This window comes from Rousettus aegyptiacus, unplaced genomic scaffold (assembly GCF_014176215.1).
Source record: "Rousettus aegyptiacus isolate mRouAeg1 unplaced genomic scaffold, mRouAeg1.p scaffold_m13_p_1, whole genome shotgun sequence".
In the NCBI taxonomy this organism is placed as follows: domain Eukaryota; kingdom Metazoa; phylum Chordata; class Mammalia; order Chiroptera; family Pteropodidae; genus Rousettus; species Rousettus aegyptiacus.
In genome coordinates, this window is record NW_023416284.1 from 39663330 (window position 1) to 39688130 (window position 24801).

The following is a 24801-nucleotide window of genomic DNA, read 5'->3' on the forward strand; positions in this document are numbered from 1 at the left end:
ATGACTCCAAGAATCTCAGGGAAAATATGTCTTTTCTCTGGTGATGGGGGGGGTGGTCACTAAAGCAGAAGAAGCTTTCGAAGAATGTAGTTAGAGAATTACAGGGTCTCCATGGGTCATTGGAGAGAGCATCAGGTCTCCTGTCCACCTCCTGATATTGCACATAACCATCTCTGAACAGGAAGAAAATTACACAAACTCCAGATGATTCCAGGGTTTCACAACTCAGCTCTTTCTGTCTTGCTTAAATCTGATATGCTGTTTCACTAGTGTGACTTGTGATGTGCCTAGTGAGTGGACAATGACTCTGCATGATCCCCAGGCAATCTGGCAATAACCCTGAGTGAATGGCTAGACTTTTCAATAATCAAGTTTTCTAATCCAGTACAACACAATAACTGTTTTTGTAGTGTGGGAAGGAGGATAAAACGATACACTAATAATTACTAGGCATGTGATGCATTCTGAATTCCACGATAGAGGTAAGCACAGAGAACTGAAGGGTACAGTGGAGGCTATAAAGTCTTGCCTAATACAATTGGCAGTTAGATACTATTTATAGCTTTCAAAATATGATTATATATGTTATCTCATCTTAGTCACTCTGCAGCCATGGAAAATGGGAAAGTATGGAATACATTTGCTTTGTTATTTGTTCCTAAATATATGGGAAAAGCAAGGCATTTGGGGGTAGTCCAGGACATAGATCTGGTTTCAGGTGCAGATATGAATGAACTGCCCAGATCTCATGGCTATCAATTTAGGGATCTTTTTCTTGGACTGCACTGTCATGCACTGGCCTTTATATTGGTCAACAATATGAGCATGACTGCAATGTCACAATCCTCTCTCTTCTATAGTGTATTTCAATGCGCTTTTGTAATGGAACATCAGAATTGTATAAATAAGCTAAGGTCCATGGGCCATATTGGTCTCTTGCATCCTTTTGTAAAGAAAGTTTTATTGAAACATAGTCATGCCCACTTACTTCTTCTTATCTATAGCAGCTTTTGCACTACAAAAACTGAGTTAAATAGTTGCAATAGAAATTGTACGATCAACAAAATCTAAAATACTATTTAGTCTTTTATAGAAAAAGTTTGCCAGCCCTAGAATAAATGAATGAAATGGAAGTAAATGGAAAAAAAAATAGATTGGTTCATTCGTAACAGACAGTGGGTCTTAACTGAAAAAGCGAATGTGAATTGACTTCAGAATTTCACCCCTGTCATTTGGCCAAATGACCTTGGACCAGTTATTTATACTCTCTGGGCCTGTTTCTGCATCTATTACCTTATAGAGTTACTATGGGATTTTCATGAGTTAAGCTATATGTATCAGTTATAATTAGGTTGAGCCCCATGTGACAAAAACACAAAATGAAAGTTTCTTGTTCTAGACAGTATATTATTTCTATCATATGGAAGTGGGCTGTGGGTTTTGGTCTGATTTTGCATGATGTTAGGAACCCAAATCCCTTTACTTTGTTGCTTTGCTGTGTGTGGCTTTCACTCTGGAGGTCCTCTCATGGTCCAAGACAGGTGCTGGCTCTCCAGCCACTGTGCTATTATTGTTGCTATTACTACTAGTAATAGTATGATAATAAGAGGAAACAAACCAAAAATCAAATACAAAAAGCCTAGAAACAGAGATATTCATAAAGATCAGGCAGCCAACCAACATTAATCCAATTCTAGCTAAGATGAGACCTCCTGCCATAGTTCATGGGACAACTGGTATATTTCATTTATTCTATTCGTAGGGTAAACTAAGGTCCGGAAACCATCTTATATGTATTCAACATCTAACACTTTACAAAGTATTTCCATATTTATTAGTTCATTTGCTTTTCACAAAGATGGAGAGGTCTTAATATTATTATTCCTCTTGTACACCATGAGTCACACAAGTGCTAAGTAATCAAATCCCCAGTGCCTCCTATCTTCTCAGAGTTATTGTTAGATCGATCTTTGGATATTTGTTGGCAATACTGTATGGAAGAAAGAAAATGACTCCAAACCAGGATTCCAAGCAGATGCAACTAATTATGTAGTCTCAGCCCCAATGGCTCAGTACCCTCACCTGGAAGACAAAGGTTAGAGCATCTATTGGCTTTTGGGATTTGTTATGAGGATTGCAGACAGTGACTATAATGCACAAAGCCAGTTCAATAAAAATCACTGCTATTACTTAGGCTCACCTCTCATGATGTGTCCTTGGAAAGATACTTTTCTTGATTGGGTCTCAGTTTCTTTTCCTCGGAAAACAAAGGGCTTGAACTCAGTGAATTGCTAAGTTTTCTTCCAAATCTTGAGTCCCATCAGCCTGGGAACTCGCCTTTTTAGTGGAATCTGCTCAGATAAGAGCTCACATTGAAATTCTGCCTCTGGTTAAGAACAACTGTGTGTCTCAGGACAAGCTGAACACTTTTTTGACTCTCCACACTTGTAAAACAGAGTCAATTAGTATCTAGCTTATCAGAAAGGCAAGGATTGTGAGGATTAAATGAGGTAGGTGTGTCCAGGACCCAAAGATTATAACTTCTTCAAAAGGAGGGACGCATCTGTTTTGCAGATTTAAGACTGTGACACCAGTTCAGAGGGTTGGCCGCAGAATTAGATGAGTGAATTCACGTAAAGTATCAGGAATAAGACCTGGCTAATCATTCAATAAACATTTTTTTAATGATTTTTTTTTTACAGCAGCCTACAACAGTCATGGTGTTCAGTAAATAATCAAACAGTTTTAGGATACACACTTGACGTACACACCCTTGAGGGGTTGCGGAGAGTTTGCGTGGGTGTTCTGTTAAATAAGCCCCAGAGTGGAAAATTCTCAGCTGGATGGGACAAAATCCCCTTCTCGTTTTTGGAAGTACAGTAAGTCAGAAAAAGCCAGAGTGAGGGCACGCGCCGCACAGCCTACCAGTCGGCCCAGCCCAACGGGGCGGGGTCGAGCAAGCACGGGCCAATCCTGGGCCCGGTTCAAAAGGCCAATCGGGGCGCGTTTTACAGGAGCCGCAGCCGGCGGAGGGCGAGGCCGGGCGCTGGGCGGGGCCTCAGCCGCCCTCGGGGACCGCCCATCCTGGGAGCGGTGTGGCTTAGTGCGGCAACCTGCAGAGCCCCGCTAGCTAAAAAAGTAATTTCAGATTGGACAAGTAAGTGACCCTCCGCTCAGTCTCACGTGTACACCAGGGGCTTTTGCAGATGCACAGGCTCTCAGCGCGCGCGTTCTCCAACCCGAGAGGCACCCGGCCGAATCCTCCCTCCCTTTTCCAGTAGTCACCGCCTCCTCTTCCGGTCGCTTAAAGTCTCATTCCAGAGGGCCCTTGGCTCCCGAGACATTTTTGAGTCCCCTGTGTCCTCACCTGGGTGATGCGTGCAACCACTCAGGGGAAGGATCGCCCTTTACTGCTTCTCCAAGACGGCCTTTCCTGCCTATGAGATGTCTGGAACCCGAAGTCTTCTGCCATCACTGTTCAATTAACTATGTTCATTTTCCCTTTCCCTTCACCTCTTTCCTCCCGCATTCTAAGACATTTTTCCAGGCATTTTGAGCCTTTGAATTCAAATCTGGCTACCTAAGGCATTTTAAGGCCCGTGCTGCTTGTTACTTTAAAAGCGTTCAGCAGCTTGTTATGTTTGAGGTGCAGGTTAGTTTAGATGGTATAAAGCTGTTTGGTTATCCTAGGTAGGAAAGGCCTGGGGGCGAATCTTCATTTTATTCATTTACCTTTTAAATGATCAACAAGATGCAGAATGGTGAATTTCCCTAATCATCGACTATTTTCCACTAAAGCAATTCTGCCTTCTTAACTAATTTTGTCCCGAAGGGTCAGCCTTTACCAAGAAATGGAAGAGCTGTTATCATTCGGTCAATTTTTAAAATTGGAATTCAAGGGGGAGGAAGTGATTATGATTTTGAATTGAAAATCAGTAAGAAAGAAGGCAAGTCTTCTCTTAGTTTGTGGCTGTTGTTTAGATGGTTGAGTTTTGCTTGCTTTTCCTCACTTTCCCATAAACCACCATGTGTATATCCTGAGTTTTTACTTTTGAAGTTGCCAGCTGAGTTTTCCAGCCTTCTGACTGCTTCCTGGTCTTCTGGGAGTCTCATGTTAATGAGGCCCTCTGCTTGGCTCTTGGAGGAACCAGCTGAAGAGGACTTCCCAGTGGGAGGTCTAGAGGACTGTTATTAAGGATGGTTGGGGGAAGAGACCAGAGAGTGAGAAGGGCCTGGAGATTCATTTTGATGGGGAAAGAGGATAGGATCTGGATGGATTTGGATAGCAAACATGTGTCTTGGGGGAGGGGAATAACCCAGAGGGTGGAGATCTGTCTTTCTGGATGAAATTAAATTTACTGGGAGGAGTCTAGGCTTTCTTTCAGCCTCTGTTAGTATTTGCTTTGGGCCTTGTCTTTTCCTGGAATCTGGTTCCCTATCCCTAAACTTTCACTTAGTTCAAATCACAGTCAATTACAAGCTGGTTTCGAAAACTGTTTGAGGTAATGAATCTTAAACTCCCAGCTAGAGTTGGGACCTCCCCACCCCCACCAGGGGATTTGAAATAATTATTTTATCAGACTCTACTACAGAGATCATTTAATCTCTCACGTGCCCATCTTTTTTTTTACAAGGTGGAATATAGAATCACCCCAGGTAGTGTAAGAGGAGGTCATCCAAACCAGTGCTTACATTCATTCATTGGTTCACTAATCCTGTGGTGTGTGTCCTGGGCCTGGCGCTGTAGTAGGCTCTGGGATAGTCAACAGAATAAGACTCGGTTTCTGCTTTCAAGCTTTCATCCAGTTTGCTTATATTTAGTCTGATGTGGGAGATTATATAATAGTGAGATTAGTGCTGTGGCAGGACATGCAGAAGGTACTTGACAGATGAAAGAGGGGCAAATGGCCTAATATGGGATTTGGGACAAAACTCAGAGGAGATAATACCCAAGCTGAGTTACAAAGTCTCAGTATGCGTGGGCTGGAGAAAGACAAAAAGGAAGGGGATTATTCGATTTGGGAAGGCTGAGGAGGGTGAGAGGGCCAGGCCAGGAATGGTCAGGTGAGTCATGTTAAGGGAGTTTGAAATGTATCTCCAGAGCAATCAGTTGTTGAAGTGACAGTCTTAGATTATGTTTCACAATGTTAATTCTGGCTGGAGGGTGAGGACTGGAGAGAGGCTATTATAATGCAAGTGAGAGATGTGTTAGGGCTGGGGTCCCCAACCCCTGGGCCACAGACCAGACAATACTGGTCAATAGCCAAGTAGCAACCAGGCTGCACAGCAGGAGGTAAGCAGCATCTGTATTTGCAGCTGCTCCCCAGTGCTAACTAGCATCACCACCTCAGCTCCACCTCAGATTGTCAGGCATTAGATTCTCATAGCACCGGTCCCTGGTACCAAAAACTTGGGGACTGCTGGGTTGTGGTAATAGGGGACTGGAGAGAGAATAGGAGAATAAAATGGTTAGGAATTAATTACTGATTGAATGTAGAGGATGAAGAATGAATGTGGCAGTTAAGATACCGTGAGGAAAAAAGAACAGATATTTTTAAATAGCTTTACTGAGGTCAAATTGAGAAATTTTGACATAAGTATATATTCATAAAACCATCATCACAATTAAGATAAAGAACATTTCTAATACACCCAAAGATTTTTTGTGTCCCTTGATAATTCCTCCCTAGTATTACCCCTCCCCCAAAGCAACCAGTGATCCATTTTCTGTGACTATAGATATTTAAGATTTTTAAGGATTTTTTTTTCTGTGGGATCATAACATTAGTATCTTTTCTTGTGTGGAGGCTTATACTTATTTATCTTGAGATTCATCCATGTCGTGTATGCATACATGGCTCACATGGAACACATGGTAAGCGTTCCATTGACCTGTTGATAGATATTTGGGTTTTTTGCTGCTTTTTGGTACTACTAACAGAGTGGTTATGAATGTATGAATTATATACATGGACATATGCTTTCATTTCTCTAGGTTAAATACCTAGAAGTGAAATATATAGTTCACGTGGTATGTGTATGTTTAACTTTTTAAGAAATAGCCACCTGTATTTCCAAGTGATAGTGACATTTTACATTCCTCTCAGCAGTGTGCGAAACTCCCAATTGCTTCATGTGGTCACTTTTTAATTTTAGCCATTTTAATAATGTGGAGTTCTATCCCATGTGGTTTTAATGTGCATTTTCCTAATGACTAATAATTTCAAACTTATGTGCTTATTCGGCCATATATATTTCATATATCTTCTTGGGTGAAATGTTTATTAAATCTTTTGTTAATTTTTTTAAAAATAGACTGTTTTATTATTAAGTTTTGAGAGATTTTTATATATATTTTCATTACAAGTTCTTTATCACATCTGAGTCTTTTCATTTTCTTAATAGTCTTTTGAAAAGCAGAGTTCTTAATTTTGATAGTCTTATTATCAGTTTTTAATTTTAATGATTTCTACTTTATCAGTTTATTTTTTTGTGGATGATGATTTTGGTGTTGCATCTAAGAAATCATGCCTAGCCTGAGGTCTCAAATATTTTCTCCTATTTCTTAAGAATCTTTATTTTTGGTTTTACATTAAATTTATGATCCATTTTAAGTTAATTTAAGTTAATTTGTAGCACCAGATGTGGAACAAAGTTCTTTTTTTCCCCCTTTCTTTCTTTTCTTTTTCTTTCTTTTTTTTTTTTTTGCTTATAGATTGTTCCAGCACCATTTGCTAAAAAACCTATCCTTTCTCCATTGAATTTCCTTTACACCTTTGATCAAAATCAGTTTACCTTGTATATATGTGGGTCTATTTCTGGTTGTTTTATTTTGTTCCATAGATCTTTTTATTTGTTTTAATGTCAATACCACATAGTCAAATACATGACTGTGTATTCATAGTAAGTATTACATAATATAATGTAAGTCCTTGAACTTGGTTCTTTTTAAAAGTTGTTTTGGTTATTCTAGGTCTGTTATATATCCAAATTAATTTTACAACTATTTCATCAATTTCAAAATAAATTCTTGCTTACACTTTCATTGGAACTTCATCGGATCTACACATTAATTTGAGGGAGAATTGATATCTTAAATATTGAGTCTTCTATTTCATGAACACAGTAAATCTGTTGATTTATTTAGGTCTTAATTTCTCTCAGCAATTTTTTATAGCTTTCAGTAGATAGGTCTTGCATATCTTTGTAAGATTATCTGTAGCTATTTCATATGTTTAATGTTATAAATGACATTATCTTTTAATATTTCAACTTCCAATTGTTTGATACATGATCAGTTTTATATTAATCATGTATGTATCTTGCAATCTTGCTAAACTACTTATTAATTTTAATAGCCTTTTTGTAGATGTCATCAGATTTTCAATGTAGGTAATCATGTTATCTGTAAATAAAGTTTTCTTTCTTTTCAATGAGGATACCTGGCCAGAACCTCTACTCAGTGTTGCATAAAAGTGATGAAAGCAGACCTCTTATTTTGTTCCTGATCTTAGAGAGGAACATTTGTTTTCTTTCATAATTAACTATGATGTTGATGTTGTATATTTTTTGTAGAAACCCTTTATCAGGTTTAGGAAGTTCCAATCTATTCCTGCTTTCCTGAGAGGTGTTGTTTTTTGTGTTTGTTTTTAAATGAAGAGTGGATGCTCTATTTTGTTTGTTTTTCTGTAATTATTGAGATCATCATTTAAAAAATTATTAATATAAATTACACTCATTGATTTTTTTTTTTTTTTTTTTTTTTTGTTAAACTGACCTTGTATTCCTGACATAAATCCCACTCGGTCAGGACCTAGTATCCTTTTTATATTTTGTTGGATTCTATTTGGTAAAATTTTAAGAATTTTTGCATCTATGTTAATGATGAATATTGTTCTATAATTTTCTTGTATTGTCTTCTGAAGTTTTAATATCAAGATAATTCTGATCTCAAAATGAGAAGCATTTACTCTTCAATTTTCTGGAAGAGCTTTTGTAGAATCGATATTATTTCTTTCTTAAATGTTTGATAGAATTCACCAGTGAGGCCATCAGGGCCTGGAGATTTTTTTCGTGGGTGGGAAGTTGGGAGGGAGAAGTCACTTGTTTTAATAATATAAGACTCTTCAGGTTCTGTTTTTTCTTGAGTGAGGTTCGATTGTGTATTTCAAGGTATTTGTACATATTGTCTAAGTTTGCTCATAATATTCCGCTATTATCATTTTAATATCTATAGAATCTGTTGAGATTTTATCTCTCTCATTCCTAATATTAGTAATTTGGGATTTTTCTCTTTACTTTCCTGATCATTCTGGACAGAAATTTATGAATTTTATTCATCTTCTCAAAGCAACAGGTTTTGGTTTCATTTATTTGCTCTATTGTTTTTCTTTTTCTTTTTAAAAATTTATTGGCTTCTGCTCTGCAATTTATTTCCTTCTGCTTACTTTAGGGTCTTTTTATGCTTTCTAATTTCTTAAGGTGGACAATGAGGTTGTATATTTGAGACTTCTTTCCTAATATAGGCATTCAAATTCTGATTTTCTAAGTACTACTTCAGCTTCATCCTACAACTTTCGTTATATTTTTATTTTTATTTAGTTAAAAAAAACTTTCTAGTTTTCTTAAATTTCTTTTTTGATTCATTTGTTATATAGTGTGTTGTTCAGTTTTCAAATATTAAAGGAGTATCCACATATCTTTCTATTATTGATTTATAATTTAATTCCGTTTTGATCACAGAATGTACTTTGTATAGCTTGTATATTTTAAAATTTTTGAGACTTTATGGCACAGAATGTGTTCTATTTCAGTAAATGCTCCATGTGCACTTGAAAAGAATGTGTATTCTCTTGTTGGGTAGAGTGCTTTTTACATGTCTCTGATGTCCTCTTAACATTGATTGCTCCTGTATATTATAAACTTGCTGATTTCTACTTATTTATCAATTATTGATTGATTAAGTATAACTTTTTTGGTATGATATTGGTTACTTTAGGGTTTATAGTATACATCTTTAACTTATCAGAGTTTACTTTCAAGTAGAATTATACCACTTCACATATAAAATCATACAATAGATTTATATGATTCTTCCCTCCCAGCTTTTGTGCTACTGTTATTGTTATGTTGTACATTTTTCTTTTAGACAGGCTTAAATCCCACAATACATGATTATTGTTTTAGTTTTAAGCAATTGTCTTTTTCAGACAATCAGATAATTTTAAAAATTCTTTTTATGCCCCACAATGTTACCTCTGTGCTAGATTTGAAGATCTAGATTTCCATGTGATATCATTTTCTGTGTTGCTTCATATAGTGCAATTCTGCTTCTGGTAAACGTTTTTATCTTTTGTCTGGAAAAGTCTTTATTTTTACTTCAGTTTTGAAAGATTTTTTCCACATGGTAAAGAAATCTAGATATAAAGTTTTTTCTTTCAGTACTTCAAAGATCTTACTCTACTGTCTCCTAGCTTGCATTATTTCTTTTCTATTTTTTTCTTTTGTGAATAATCCCTCCGTGACCTGCTGCTTTTAAGATTTTATCTTTATCATTGGTTTTGAGCAATTCGATTATGTTTCTTGTTTCTTATGTTTGGGGTTCATTGATACTCTTGAATCTGTGGATTTATAGTTTTACCAAATCTGGGAAATTTGTGCCCAGTATGTCTTCAGATATTTTTCCTGACCCTTTCTTTGTTCTTTCCTTCAGAGATTTTCATTTCACATATATTAGGCCACTTGAAATTTTTCCATAGCTCAATGACGAGGTTTATTTATTTTTTAAATCTTTTTCTCTCTTCTTTGTATTTTGAATAGTTTCTTTTACTATGTCTTGATTGTCACTGATCTTTTCTTCTGTATTGTTTATCCCATACAGTCATTTTTTTTCATCTCAGTCTAGTTTTTATTTCTATAATTTTAACTTGAGTGTTTTAAAAATATCTTCTGTATCTAAGTTCAGTCTTTCTTCTAGCTTTTTGAAAATATGAAATCCAGTTATGATAGCTATTTTTAATACCTGTGTCTACTAATTCTTAGGCCAGTGTCCATTGATTTATATCATTTTGGTTAGTATTTTCTTGCTTCTTTGTGTGCCTGGTAATTTTTGATTGAATACCAGACATTGTATATTTTTCCTGATTAGATGCTAGATATTTTGTATTTTTATGAGGACACTTGAGTTTTGTTCTGGGGCACGTGTTAGTTATTTAGAAATGCTTACATTGTTTGATCATTTTGAGTCTTGCTTTAAGCTTTGTTAGGTGGGACCAGAGCTAATTCTTCACTTCCAAGGTAAAACCCTCTGCATACTCTACCCAGTGCTCTGGAAATTATGAGGTTTTCCACTTTGGTTCTTGTGAATAGGCAGTATTCATGACCCTGTGTAAGGTCCATTGATTGTTCATGCTACTCCTTTTGGGTATTTCTGGATCAGATAGTTTCCTCACATGCACACAGTGATTGGTACTCTTTTGAATACTCGAGGAGCACCTTTTGCAGATTTCTGGAATTCTCCCTTTGTGCATCTCTCTCCTCTCTCATACTCTGCCTCAAGTATTTTGGCCTCCTTGTTCTCCACAGATTCCTACCTCTGCCTCAACTCAGGGATGCTACAGGGTTTGACCTGGGTTCCCCCTACCTGTGCCATGGTATCAGTCATTAAGCCTGAACAATTTCAAATACTTAATTTTCCACCCCTGAATCTCTCTAGGATCATTGTGCTTTGTTTCCTGATTTCCAGTGTCCTGAGAAACTTTGTTTTCTATTTTTGTTCATTTTTAAAGTTGTTTTAGGTGAGAGGGTAAATATGGTTCATGTTATTCTATCTTGGGTGGAAGTCTTCCACTGGAATTTTTGAAGAAAATATAAAGAGAGGACTTCTTGAGGATGTGAAGAAGGGATTTTGAAGTAACCAGGCACCTGCAATAACGGGACCTCTTTTACCACCTGAGGTCTGAAAGGGCACAGTGAAGGAAGTTTATCAGATGGAAACATAAGACACCCTCAAATTAGAGCAATTTTTAATAAAGGAACTATTTACAAAGGTGAGGGTGGCCTGAATCCCTGTGGCTAATAACAAATTTGTTTTATCTCTATGCTTCATGGGGCAAGGGAAAATGGTTACCAGATCCTAAAAGGAGGAATTATATAAGAAAGCCTGCCTTGACAGGGTCTGCTATCTTAGTTCAAGAAGTACAGCTAGTTCAAGGCCACGCCAAAGGAAGGGAGCCTCGACTTTACTTCCCCCTTCCTCTGAGACTTCTGCTAGTGCTTTTGATGGTCCAAACACAAGTAGAAGACAGGATTAGACAGCCTTGTAGATTTAGACTAAAGGATAGAGAATGGATATGTGGTGGAAGAGGGGGGCAAGCTGAGAACAACCTACACAAGGAGTCAGTGATAACCTCTAGATTTCTAATTACAATATCAAGGTGGTTGGTGGTGCCAATCACTGAGATAGGAGAAGAGGAATAGTATGGGGAGAAGTAGATATGATATGTGAGGGAGAGAAGATGATATTTCCTTCCTAAACTAGGCATGCTTTCCCCTAGAGGCTCCTGCAATCCCCTTTTCATCATCTTAAATTATTTAGTAAGTTCTTATCAACATGGATGACAAAATGAAGCAGAGTTCATACAGGAGGTACATGTACAGTGATTTATGTATAGGGTGGGTTTAGGGAGAGTGGAGAAATCAAGTAGAAATCATTTAGGCTGAATGTATTACCAGTCCCTTGGCCATCTGGATTCGGGGCTGAGCCAAACTGAAATCTGTTGCAGACAGGGCTGAGATCCGAGTAGTTTGAATTCTGTTATACTGGCAATGAAAAGGAGAGATTAAGAAAGGACTGATTGGATATGGAGGATGAAAGTTGAGAAGACAAAGTTTGTAAAATCAAGAATGATTTAGACAGATTAAACTCAATGTAATTTACCAAGTTCTTGGGTTGTAGAATTATGTAGCCAGCTTTGACATGAAAATGAAGCTTTTAAAAAGATGTTTAAAGGTTATCATGTAACAGAGTGCAAAGAGCTTAGGATCGAAGTCCCTCTCTGCTTTTTACTGGCTCTGTGAGGTTTGGCAAGTGGCCTAACTGTAGAGACCTTAGTTACCCCATCTGTTGGTGGCTGACCCCAACAGAGTTGTTGGGAGGGTTAGCAAGGCCATCCACTAAGTCACTAGTACCATGCCTGGCACAGAGTAAGTACTTGGGAGCAATTTATTGATCCAAGATGAGGGTTGGCTCAAAATAGAAGTTTAAGAAACATTTGGATTCATGTGAAGATTCATATTGAGAAAACAGGTAACACTCAGTTGTAGTGAACTATTAAGGGAAGGATGGGATATTGGAGGAGAGCTACCTCAAGGACCCTTCAAAGGCAGTACGTGAAGACACCCCAGATCTGTTTCCATTTTCTCCTAAACAGATTATTATGTTAGAGTAGAGACTAGATATTACGCTAGGTGGGCCACTGATTTGTCTTAGGGTATGTTGCATCCAGAGGGCCTTCAGGAAGGTAGAGAAGACCTACTGTGTGCTTTACCATGTACTGTTAGTCTCGTTTGCCTCATCCCCTTACAATGTTGTCTGGAAACAGAGACGGCCGAAGATCATTCTTGATAAATGTATCAAGTGCCCCTTATCCCTCCTCTTTTTATTTTAGAAAAAGCCATGGCATGGAGTAATAGTTATAGAAACTGGAAATACATAGCACGGAGAAAAGAAGACTCAGTAGTAGGTTATGAGAGTCATCTTCAAACATTTGAAGGGATAATTACATGTTTTGGATGATCCCTTGGTATAAAAATGAGAACTGGAGCGTGGGGGCCATACAAAGCAGAGTTCAACTTAGTACAAGGAAGAACTTGCTTTTTATTGTAGTAGTAGCTGTTCATTGTGAAGATTCAAACAGCACAGAGAAGGGAAGTTAAAAATTGCCCTCCTCACTTCCACCACATTTCTTCTTTTAGGTGTCACTGAAGTGAGCAAGTGTTTGTGTATTCTTCCTGAAATCTTGTGTGTTGGCTCTTTATACAATGCAGTTCTCAAACTTTAGCACCCATCAGGGTCACCTGGAGGACTTTTCACAGCACAGGCTGTGGAGCCTCACTCCCAGAGTTACTGAATCAGTAGACCTGGGTTGGAGCCTGAGAATTTGTTTTTCTAACATGGTCCCTGATGACGCTGATTCTGTTCTTTTGGAGACCACACTTTGAGAACCACTGATGGTCCATCCTCTTAAAAAAAAAAAATACAAATGGAGTCATGCTACAGTGTCTTAACAACTTCCTCTTTTACTTAATGATGTATAATTAACGTTTATCTTTAGCTCCTTCTCATTGCTTTTAACAGTTGCTTATGTATCCCTGTTAATAAACATTTAATTTGCTTCCAGGGTTTTTGTGAGTGGGCTCTTTTACTAAAAATAAAATATGTCGTTATGGTCATTTTTGTATATATCTTTTAGATGAGCCAATCCATAAATTCTTAGAAGATAAATTCTTAGAATTTGAGCTCTTAGGTAAAAGAGTAGGTTTTGAGAATGGACACATATTGATAAATTGTTCCAAAGAACACCAACAGTGTATGAAACTGTCTTATTTCCCCACATTCTTGCCAAAAGTGGGTCTTCTCAAAAATTTTAATTTTTGCCAATTCGTTAGGTGTAAAATTGTATTTCAATATTGTCTCGATTTGTATTTTGTACATTATTTATGAAGGGAAAAGTTCCTATGTGCTCATTGCATTTCTTTTTCTGTGAACTGAAAATTTGTATTTGTATCACAGAAAGAGGAAGAGTGTGAACAAAGGTGCTAAACCTTTAGTTAAGGGGTTGCTAATAGTTCTGAAGGGTTGCAGTCAGGGATTTGGATGTAGATTGGTAGGGTTAGAGAGGCAGGCAGGACCCAGAGCTTTGAGTTCCTTGTGGGCCAAATAAAGAGTTTGGGCTTTATTTTGGCATTGGTGGTGATTAAGCTTGTACTGTAGCTCTTAGTAATTTGACAAGGTGTGTTTGTGGAATGGCAGGCTGTCCGGTTCCCCAAGTCTAATGTTTAATCTTCAAATAACTCATTCTTTAGACCTTGGGCTTTAAAGTAACTTGGCCATGCTTCGTAAACAGGGAAGCGCAATAATAGGCCAAAGACGTAGGCCAGCCTCTGTCTGGGCATTGTCTCTGAGGAAGGAGTTTTGCAGGACTGTGAGGGGAATGGATTTTGTTGCTCTACTTAATACTGCCCTGAGCCCTTCCTGAGAGCAGTCATTAAGGTTGGTGGGTTTTTCTGTTCTTTTAATTTGAGTGGCTTTCTGGGAAAAGCTGTGGATTTTGGCCAATATGCTAATGATAATGGCATTGCTTTGAAGGTCTAGTTAGTTCTCTAGAAAATCATTTTATAGTTAATTGTATCAGCAAATCAACGGCAGCCTCTTGGAAAGTGACACAGAGAGAAAAACTTATATCTTTAAATTATTCAGAATTCAAAGAGAGGTCAGGAATCCATGTTTCAGAAAGAGGAGTCTATGTAATACCAAATCACTAAGTTTCTTTATAATTTTTCTCCGTTATGGTCTTGGCTTTCTAATGGGCATGTTGGGGTTAAAATACGAGAAATTAGCGTTTAGAATCAGGACACCAGCCCTTGCTCCCTTTGTACCTTGCACTGCCATCTTTTGCTTCCAGTGTCCTGGCGTGAGAGTGAGACCATCGGATTCAAACTTCTGCTTCTAGGAAATTAAGGGAGTAAACTGGGTTTGTAAGAGCTGCACTGACTCAGACAAGGGGATCTTGGGCTCTCTCTCCATCTTCCTTCTCCCTCCTACACATGTGCCTCTGAAGTGGGGCCCGTAGGGAGGGAGATTGTCCTAGGAGTGTGGTGCTTCACACAGAGGCGAGGTCTGCTGGTACTGCTTCTAGAACTCTCCACAGAGAGTCTTTAGAGGCTTTTTATTTTAAAAGGTATTTGACTATTTTATATAGTAATAATCTTCCCCTCCCCCACAACCCCGTAATTCCCTTATCCCTACATTACACTACACTGTGCTTATTTGTAAGGACAATGAAGTTGGGGGCAGAACATTCTCAGTTAATACCTAATATTTCTTACTGTAGCATTTATAGTGACATAAAGTACTTTTTATTAATCAGAGCATGGAGAAAGCATTTCTAATGATTGAGTGCGTAAGAAGGATTCACAGAATAAACAGACTTGGAAGGGCATTCTGTGTGGGTCCAGGATGAAGGTAGTTTGGTGAGCATAGAAATCCAAGCTATTTCAGTAGCATGAGTCCTGTTCTGGGTTAAACAAACCTGAATCTGAATATGGCCTCCATCCTCTCCGAGCTTTGTAACCATCTACTGGATGTTGAGCCTCTCAGGATTTCAGTGTCCTCACCTGTAAATGGGAAAAACAGCATGCACCTTGATAGGTATTTAAATGTGGGGTCTCCTCTCCCTTTCTCTTCAAAGACGATAGCTTGTAGGGCATGATAAAGGGCTTGGAAGGGATTATAACAAGTAAGGAGTTGATTTTTAGACTACAGGGATTAAAAAGATGAGAAAAGAGTGAGTTGGATTTTCTAGAAGAGGACGTGGGAAAACCAGTTTAATTTGCTCTCAGGTGATATTTGTCGTTGGAGTTTGGGAATATCATTTGATGAGTTAGATTTTCCACTCATGGTTTCTTTAGGACCCATACTGTACGTTTGGCCTCAGCCTGGTTGGATTTTGTATTTTCTTAGTGTCAGCTGTTGTGTGCCATTGCCTGTGTGGCTCTTGGAGGGTGGTGGGTTTTGGCCACTGTTCAGGGCTGGCTCAATTTTAATCCTTGTGGCTGCAACATTGTGAAGGCGGGCATGGGCATTTGGTGAGTTCTGACTTTTCTGACTTTTGGAATCCAACTTTGAATTTAAAATGACAGCAAGCCTTTCTACTGTCTGATTTAATCCATATCGCTCCTCATGTTTGTATTTACAAAATGGTCTAAGTCAAGAGCATGAAGATCTTTAACATCCTGAAAAATACTGATTTATAATCTAGTGATTAGAAAACTGATGAAAACAGTAAACCGGTACTGCCTTTACCAACTCTGCAATCTGTGGAGAAAGGTGCAGTTGGAATAGGATGCTTGGCCCCAAGAGCATGGCTAGGATTCTTGTGGCAGCACGAAGCCACTTTACTGCCATGTGCAATTTTACTAGGTGCATTGTTTAGCTTGAACTACATAAACTAGGACTAACTTGAGGTATCATCATTTGATTTTCAAAAATCAGATGCTTACATTAAATTGTCAACTCTTTGAAAGCAGAGATCATATATATTTTCAGCTTCCTCTTCCTAGTGTCCTGGCACAGAGCAGATGCTTAATATTTGCTTTGTTTACTAGAATTTGAGCTGATACAGTGAAAACACCCAGGTATAGACAATGTATTTTAAAAGATTGCAGGTGTCCAGAGGTGCTTGGTGTTAGAAGGGAAGCTTGGCACATAATAATAGACCTGATAATTGTTATCATTTACTGAGCATGTGCCATACATGCTGTGCTAGGCACTTCGGTTACATAATCTCAGTTAATCTTTCAAAGGATACTATGTGGTTGGAGCTGTAGGAGACAACTTTTCATTTTGAGAGAAAAAGTACCTGTCAGCAAGCTGTGCTTTTCCTCCCATGTGTATTATTGATAAAGCCAATAAGAGAACCAATTACCATTGCCAAATGACCTCTTTCCTATCATCCCGGACTTTCTCACCATTTTAGAGCATGTGAGACTTTTTAAAAGTCTTTCTGTCAAGAAGTCTGACGTGGACAAGCGTATTCATTGCTTATCTTTTTCTTCCCAAACTTACCAGCCTTCTGATTGTAATATAACTAGCTAACTAACTAAATAAATTGTGTGGGACTCATGTACAGGAGCTCCCAACAAAGTCCAAAAGATCAAAGTTGAAAGAAGGTATTAAATTCCCTCCCAGATCCCTGGGACACTGTCTGTGGACACTGTCACCAAATAGGTCCTGGAGGAGTGGCTTTTTAAGAAATAGAACTGAAGGTAAGCTCATCACCTCCGGAGGGTCGCAGTCTTAGGGAACAATATTATCGTCAGGTTATTTAGGGGAAAGGAAGGGGGAAAAAATGAGAGAACCACCCCTCAATTATCGGTTTTCAACACAGTGTTTGTAGCACTGACCCCCTTCTTAGAATTTCTGATATGGTCTTGCAAAGAACAGCCTCTCGTGTCCAGGTCCCTCTCCTTTTGTCATGCTGCATTCGCGCAGCTTGCACATTTGTTGAAGAATCAGCCGTGAAGTCTGCGGTTTCCTGTGGCACATTTCTAATAATATTTATACAGGCTCTTATTTAATGAAACGTATAAATATCATAAGAGCTGTCTTTTGATGATGAATAGAGGCTAAAAATCTGTCCAGTCCACACTGGGGACTTGGACAGGAGGCCGTTTTTGCCTTTTGAAGCATCTTGTGGACTGAGAAGTTAGGGATGGCTCAGGACTTGTATGCAGCACAGCTTGAGTTTCCAGTGTTTTCCTTTCTCTTGGCCACCACAGTTCGTGTCCTTATTTCTCTCTGCCTGACCACTCTCCCCATATCCCTACCAGTTATTTTTGAAGTATTCATCTCTGCCTGAAAAGAATGCGATGGAGCCAAAGTTCTGACTCTCAGTTTGTATGTCGTGCTTTGGAGCCACACTGACCCAGCCTCAAATCCCAGCTTCTCTGCTTCTGTACCGCGACCTTGCACAGCCTTGTCCCCTAGAACCTCATTTTCCTTTACTGGAACATGGGGTCATACTGCTTACCTCATAGGGTTGTTACAAGGCTTAAATGAAATAATGAAATCATGTGGGTGGTTTGCAGAGCAGAGCGTAATAAATGCTAATTATTGCTGCGTTTGTTGTTGATATTGTTATTGAAGAAGTTACCAAAGGATTTGGTTTTCAGTTAGGTTAGTATTGTGGAAAGAATCCTAAACTTGCCATAAGAGGCTGGAGTTGAAATCTGGGTGCTGCTGACTTGGGGCAAGGTTCCCATCCCACAGAGGTAAAAAAAAAAAAAAAAATGGGAATAGGTTTACCAACTTGATTGGGTTTTAAGTTAGAAGAGGTTAACACATGTGTGAAAGAGCCAGACACACAGGAGGACCCTAATCCTTTCATCCTTTTCTTTCTTTCTCTTTCTTTTCTTCTTTCTTTCTTTCTTCTTTGAGGGGAGGAGGGATTCTTTCTTTTCTTTCCTTTTTTCTTTCTTCTTTCTTTTTCTTTCTGCTTTCTTTCTTGCTTTCTTTCTCTCTCTCTCTCTCTTCTTTCCTTCTCTTTTCCTTCCCTCCTCCTTTCTTCTGCCTCTCTCCTCTCTTTCCTCTTTCTTCCTCCTCTCTCTCTTTCTCTCGTCTCTTCCTCCTTCCTTCCTCTCTCTCTCTTTCTCTTTCTCTCTCTCTTTCTCTCTTTCCTTCCTTCCTTCCTTCCTTCCTTCCTTCCTTCCTTCCTTCCTCCTTCCTTCCTTCCTTCCTTCCTTCCTTCCTCCCTCCCTCCCTCCCTCCCTCCCTCCCTCCCTCTCTCTTTTTCTCTCATTCTCTTTCTTTCTAGCTGTCTGTCTGTCTGTCTTCCTTTCTTTCCTTTCTTTTTTTTTCTTTTTTTCTTTCTTATTAGAAAAGGGGGGTGATGTCTTCTATTTTCCAGTTACTTTATTGTTGAGGCCAGGAGGAACTGAAATATGGTTTGGAGTCCAGGACACAGCAGATAGTACTTAGGACCCAGAAACAAAGTTGCACAAAGCAGAAAGATGAGGGCTCTGAGTTGCAGAAAACCCTCTGGTGTAACTTTAGTAACTCACAGGGTCGAGTTTCAGGGAAGCTGCCCAAGGGTTTGAACTCTCTGCTTCCCTGCTTTCAGGGTCCAGGTGTGGAAACAATCAAAAGAGATCACTTAAAACTATACTAATGGGAAATGTGGTGATCCTAATATTTAATTAGGATCTATGTCTTAGAAGAACATGAACTGAGATGTGTGTGTGAATGATGCACAGATAATGCTGGGAGAGAATGATGACTTGTTCCTGTGGATTTGACTCTCTTTTTACTGATACGTTGGTAGATGGTCTGGGAATGGGTGGTTTATCAGAGAGAGGCCGCTAGTGTTGGGCAAGGGTCAGTCTCTGAAGGTGGACAGCCTGGATTCTGAGTTAGCCAGTCTTAGACAAAGTAAGCAGGGACACCTAGCAGAGTCCTTGGCCAGTAAGCATTTAATAATGGAGGAGTATCAGGCATGGTAGCATCCTGAGAGTGGTTAGGGACTTTGGAGCCAGAGAGAATGAGATCATTCTCAACTCTATTATTACTAGTTACATGATGTACTAGAGCAAGTTACTTTCCCTATCGAGGACTCATTTTCTTCATCAGTAAACTGGGGATTTAATAGTAATTATCTTTAAGGGTTAATGTCAGGTAATATAAGCTAGCTGCTTAGCAGAGCATCAGATCCACAGTAGACATGGTACCTTTGAGTATATCCCTAATGACAGGTGTCAAAGGTATCCACTGAGTTATGGAGACTTGCTGAGTTCCTGTGATGTGCCAGGTAGTGTACTGGCACTGAGGATACAGCAGTGTCCCGGGCAGCAGTGAAGTTAAATGTCTGATGGTGAAGCTTCATTTTCTGCATGAGCTGGGGGCTCTCTGAAGGGTGGGCTCTTTCCTGTTTATTAGCAAAGAGATGGGTCCAAAAACCAGAACTGGGGTAAGCCTTACATCAGCTGCAGAGTGAAAATCTGCCTCTTCAGATTTTAATGGAAATAAATTGGGATCGCTGGGTGATGGATGGTAAGATGGTATATTCCCTGCAGAGGAAGACAGTCAAAAGTGAGGAACCCAGGCATGAAGAGCTGGGCCATCCCCCTAGGGGTAACTGCTCTTGTCATTGGATCTCATAGGAGTGGAGAGAAGCCTGGATGATGGCTGGTTAGGCCTAGGTAAGCCAGAAAGTTATACAGAGTCTTCATTTTTTATTTGTTTCCTCGTTTCCCCCACTAAGTGTTCAGAATAGATTTGGAATGTTCTAGCCAAGGGCAGAGAAATACTAAGATCACTGTTAAGGAGCAGCACCTGTGGCGCCCATCAGAGTGGGGACAGTGGGAAGCCAGCAGGGGATCCCAAGTGAAGCGAGATGCGTGTGTGGTCAGTGGAGGGGACGTGGAGCAGCTAGCGTGGTCAGTCTTCCTCTTATTTGCAGATAAAGAAACCGAGGATCTCTGAGCCAAGGCACTGTCCTATTTTGTCCATAACTGTATCCTGAGCTCTTAGCAGGGTGCCTGGTGCTTGGCATAGCCTGAATTTCTTCAAATCTAATACATCATTCATTGCAAGATGCATCATTATTTCTTATACTACTAAGAAAGAAAAGAAAATGCTACCAATTAACTGTAAGATGCCATTGATGGTCAGATTCACTCTGATTTTGGAGAAGCTAAATGTGAAAAAATGAATCTTAGACTTAATAAAATGTGGTTATAAGCATCCAATAAGTATTTGTTAGAAGGACAGAGAGATTAGAATCAAGGCAAAACACTAGTAAATAAAAGTACAAACTTAGGAGTTCAGAGTTAAAATATGAACCTGTTCATTCTAGTTTTTATTGATTCACTGATTTAGTTGCTCATTCAGAAAACAGTTATTGAAAACTAATTATGTACCAGACACTGTGCTAGAAACTGGAGATGCAGAAATCAATAAGGTTTTTTTTTTTTTTTTTTTTTTTTCCCCTCCTTCAGATTCAGACCAATAAGGAAGACAGACACAAACAAATAAAAAGAATCACAATTCTGAGCGGTAAGTTTTCAAAGAAAGTAGGAATACGGTATCGTGGTGATACCAAGGGACAGAGAAAGGCAAGGAAGTCTTCCCTGAAGAGGTGATGGTTGAGGCAGACAAGAGAGGAAGGAATCAGGAAGGGAAGAGTAAGTCCGAAGTGATGGGATGCGCTTCTGAACCTCTGAGGAGTTTTGGGATGTCTTGAGCTGTGTCTGAAGAAAATGCACCGGACAGGTAGACATGGCTGGAAAACAGGCAGAGGGGGAAGCTCCAGGAGGCCTGAGATGCTATGCTGAAGCCTCAGGTTGTATCATAGCACTAAACTGATGGTTTCTAGCTGTCTCGAGTTTTGAGAGAAGGGCCCAGCAGAGGTTCTGCTGTGAGGAAGGGGTGGAGGATGGGACAAGAGTGATCTAAGGTTCAGAGCAGCTCTGTTTGATCTGTTTTAGTTAAATTTTCGAGTAAAGGGTTGAAGAAGAGGTATTTCTATTGGATGAATGAAGGAATGCATGGTTTGAAAACAGGTGCCACTGATCATATGGAGCTCCTGGAGGGTTGTAAGTGAGAGAAAGAAGATGAGAAAGCAGTAGACTGAAGCCTGGGAGTTGTTCTCTGAGGCTCAGATGAAGGTAGCAGATGTACTTACTACAGTTTCCCTATTTTCCTCTCCATCTGTCAGTGAGCCAGAAAGCCAAAGGGGGCAGACACAGTTGAGAAATCATTGCAGTGAAGTCAGAGACAGTTGCTTCTAATGAAGCTGTTTTTGACTGGGATACAGATCCAGGAAGCAGTAACGGGATATCTGCTGGCTGACTTTTGTTTTAGAAGCCCCCAGTGTTGCCCAGGAAACCTTACCTATTTGAAGTGGAAGGCGCAGAGAGCTGCTGCAGTTGGAATCAGACTCTGGGCATTAACACCGTCCTGAGCTCACCTGCGGAGTTGTAGAATGTTCACCAGCATGGTTGTCTTGGGGGACTTGTTTTGATTCTTTGAAGGGCCAGTTTGGTAAATGAAAGCCCCTGTGAGATTTCTGTGTCCTGTGGACAGATCTGACCAAAGGAACTTAGAGCGACAATGAAAGCCAAGGAATTCCTGTGTGTTCTCTGGTCAGATTTCCTTGTAACTCACAAAGGAGTCTGTAAGGAAAACAGATTCTCTAACAAATTCCTGATCCTGTGTCCCTCGAGGCTACCTACTTCCTAATTCCCAGTCACTTTGCCACACGGCTGCAATATATTTGCCTCTTCTCCAAACCTGTACTGCCAGCTGTTGAGAAAAACAGAAAAAAGCATGAGACCCAAGAGCTCACAAATGTGGGGCTGTATGTGGGTCCAGGCTACTCCTGCGGGATTCTGGCTAAATCCTTCTGTTTCTTAGAGGCCATTTCTCCATCAGAATAATGTGCAGTATCATAATAATGTACACCTACTATTCTTAAGCGGGTAGACCTAATATTAAGAGAAAAGTTGTATGTTTCTTGGAGTCTCACCTTGATCACCACATCACCAGATCAAAGTGAGACTCCAAGAGATATGTGACTTAGACATTTAAATATGTAACATAGAGATTTAAATACACTCACTACGTGGAGTCATAGTGAGTAGTAGAGGGTAGGTTTGTACTTTTCATAGTGCTTGGTGCATAATAGGTGCTCTGTAGATAATTATTCAAATGAATGATTGGGTAGAAGAGGTTTCTTTTTAGTAATATGGCAGGAGCCTTGTTTGGACAAATTCAATGAGAATAAATGTATATCTGTTACCTCCAGATTCTCAGTTCTCCTACAGTCCTTTATCCTTATAGAACTTTTATCTGATATCACGACTTTGCTTAAATAATCATACAGTTCCTTAATGCTTAACATCTGACTCCCTTTCAATGGAAATTCCATGTCTGAGGCCATACCTGTCTTGTTCACCTACTACCTTGCCCAGGGCCTATTACCATTGTTAGCACCTAACATTTTTGTTGGGTGAATAAGTAATAGAAGGCTACCAATTAGTTAGCTTTCCCCCTTTAATTTCCACTTTCAAGGTGTCTTGTGCCTGACTTTGCAGACCCACTTAGTCTTCATGTGATTTTTGCCCCTGTTCACTGCAGGTGGAGGGAACGCAATGCTCGGTGAAGCTCAGGAACCAGGGTCGTACTATGTGGGTGTGGACGTTGGAACTGGCAGTGTCCGTGCGGCTCTGGTGGACCAGAGGGGCAGCCTTTTGGCTTTCGCAGACCAGCCAATTAACAAGTGGGAGCCTCAGTTCAACCACCATGAGCAGTCCTCTGAGGACATCTGGACCGCGTGCTGCGTTGTCACAAAGGTACGGACACAACTGTGGCACTCCCTCCTTGTACGTGCTTCCCTGCTCGCACCTGCCGAGTATGTGTTTTCTGTCCACCTGATGCCAGGGACAATGCTGGGATAAGTTTAGGCACAAGCCTTGCTTCAGGAGCTGACAGTGTATGTAGTACTGACAGAGACCAAGAGACAGCTAAAATATGATGTGATAGGTAGTGGGAGCAAAGTGACTGTAACTGGAGCAGAGGAAAGGCTTAGCTCTGAGGGGCTCAGGGTAGTCAGGACAGAGGATTCTGTCAGGTGTGACTGAATATGGAAGAAGTCACTGGTAATCATAGCCAACATCTACTGTGCTTTTATGTATGCCCAGTGTGGGGTCAAATGTGTTAACGTGCATCATGTAGTTGACTCCTCACAATGACCCTATAAAGATAGGACTGTTACTACATCTACTTTATTGAGGAGTAAACAGAGGCACAGAAAGGTTAGGCAGATTACCCAAATTAGTAACGGGCAGGACAGGAACCTAAGTAGTCTGACTCTAGTGCTGGACCTTTAGTTGCTGGACTGGCCTACCTTCCAACGGGACAAGTGAGGAGAACCTCATTTCACTGAGAGGGAACAGTATGGACAAAGTTACCGTGGTGTGAGAACATGGTACATTTTGAGAAAGCAAGGAAGCGTTGGATAAGACTAGGACATCTCTGAATTATGCCAGACAGGTGTTCATCTCTGCTGGCCTTAGTTTATAGTCAGCTTGCTGACTTGGGAAAGGAAGTGATGCTGGCTAAGATGTGTTCATTCTTAGTTTCACTTGACTGTTTGGTTTTATATCCTGGTGATCAGAAACGAAAGAGATTCTTTTCTCCTTTTTTTCCAGAGGGAAAAATGAAGTCCTGAGTTCTTTCATCTCCTAGTTTTTAGTTCCTTAAATATTCATGAAGGGCTTGGTAATTTGCAGATGGACAATTCACCATTCTGTTCGTATTGATCAGCCTGTTTAAACTTTAATGAGCTCTGGGCTGCTGTTTGTGCCCCCGGAGAGGAAGGCAGAGAGAGAGGAGGCGGGGGTGGGTGGCACTGGAGCATTATATAGGAATAAAAGAGGGAGCACATCTCTTCTGCCTGTTTAATTTTCCTCCTTCCTCCCCCTCTCAGCCCCACCTTGGTGAGAATCTTCTACTCATTGCCCTTGGGTCTCCTTTGTTCTTCTAACAGATAGCCTTTCTTGCCATTAAGGAAATTGTCAAGAAGAAAATATAATCCCCTGATGAAAAGCTACTTTAAAAAAAAGTCTGCTCTAAGTACAGCTTGGTTTAATGGCAGATTTTTAATCATCTCCCAGTGGCGGCCAACTTGTCATCTGCTTGAGCCGCTTAGCCACATGAGTGCTGTGGGCATTTGTCCTTAATGAGGCTATGTCACTGTGGCAAACCTGGATAAAGCTATTGGGTCTTAGACTGTTCCCCTCTCATGGAGTATGGCTATGTGTCCATGAACCCAAAGCTGTAGGGTAAGCATAACACATCTACTCACGGCTTATTGCTAGTGCGAGGTTGAAGGAGGGAGCCATTTTTATATTAGAGAGGTAGCACACTACTGAGCAGTGGTTCTGGAGCCAGACTGCCTGGATCGACTTGCCAGTTCCAACGTTTATTAGCTTGTTATCTTGGACAAGTTACTTAAGGTTTCTTGC

The 24801-nt window shown here is 39.9% G+C and overlaps 1 protein-coding gene across 14 annotated transcripts in view; it reads left to right on the forward strand.

Moving 5' to 3' along the window:
* Positions 1–3039: 3039 nt before the first annotated feature.
* FGGY (FGGY carbohydrate kinase domain containing) overlaps positions 3040–24801 on the forward strand; it is a 401184-nt gene continuing 379422 nt past the window's right edge. For 7 of the 14 annotated variants that reach the window (XR_001598827.2, XR_004955141.1, XR_004955142.1 and 4 more), the window contains exons 1-3: positions 16922–17046; positions 20773–20830; positions 22913–23127. Coding sequence is in view for 9 of the 14 variants with exons in the window: in XM_016159898.2 (XP_016015384.1) it covers positions 22927–23127 (201 nt within the window). In the remaining 5 variants the exon portion in view is untranslated. Of the gene's footprint in view, positions 3158–14138; positions 14273–16921; positions 17047–20772; positions 20831–22912; positions 23128–24801 lie in introns of those variants that run through there. The other 7 variants (XM_016159901.2, XM_016159899.2, XM_016159909.2 and 4 more) reach the window with 7 other exon arrangements.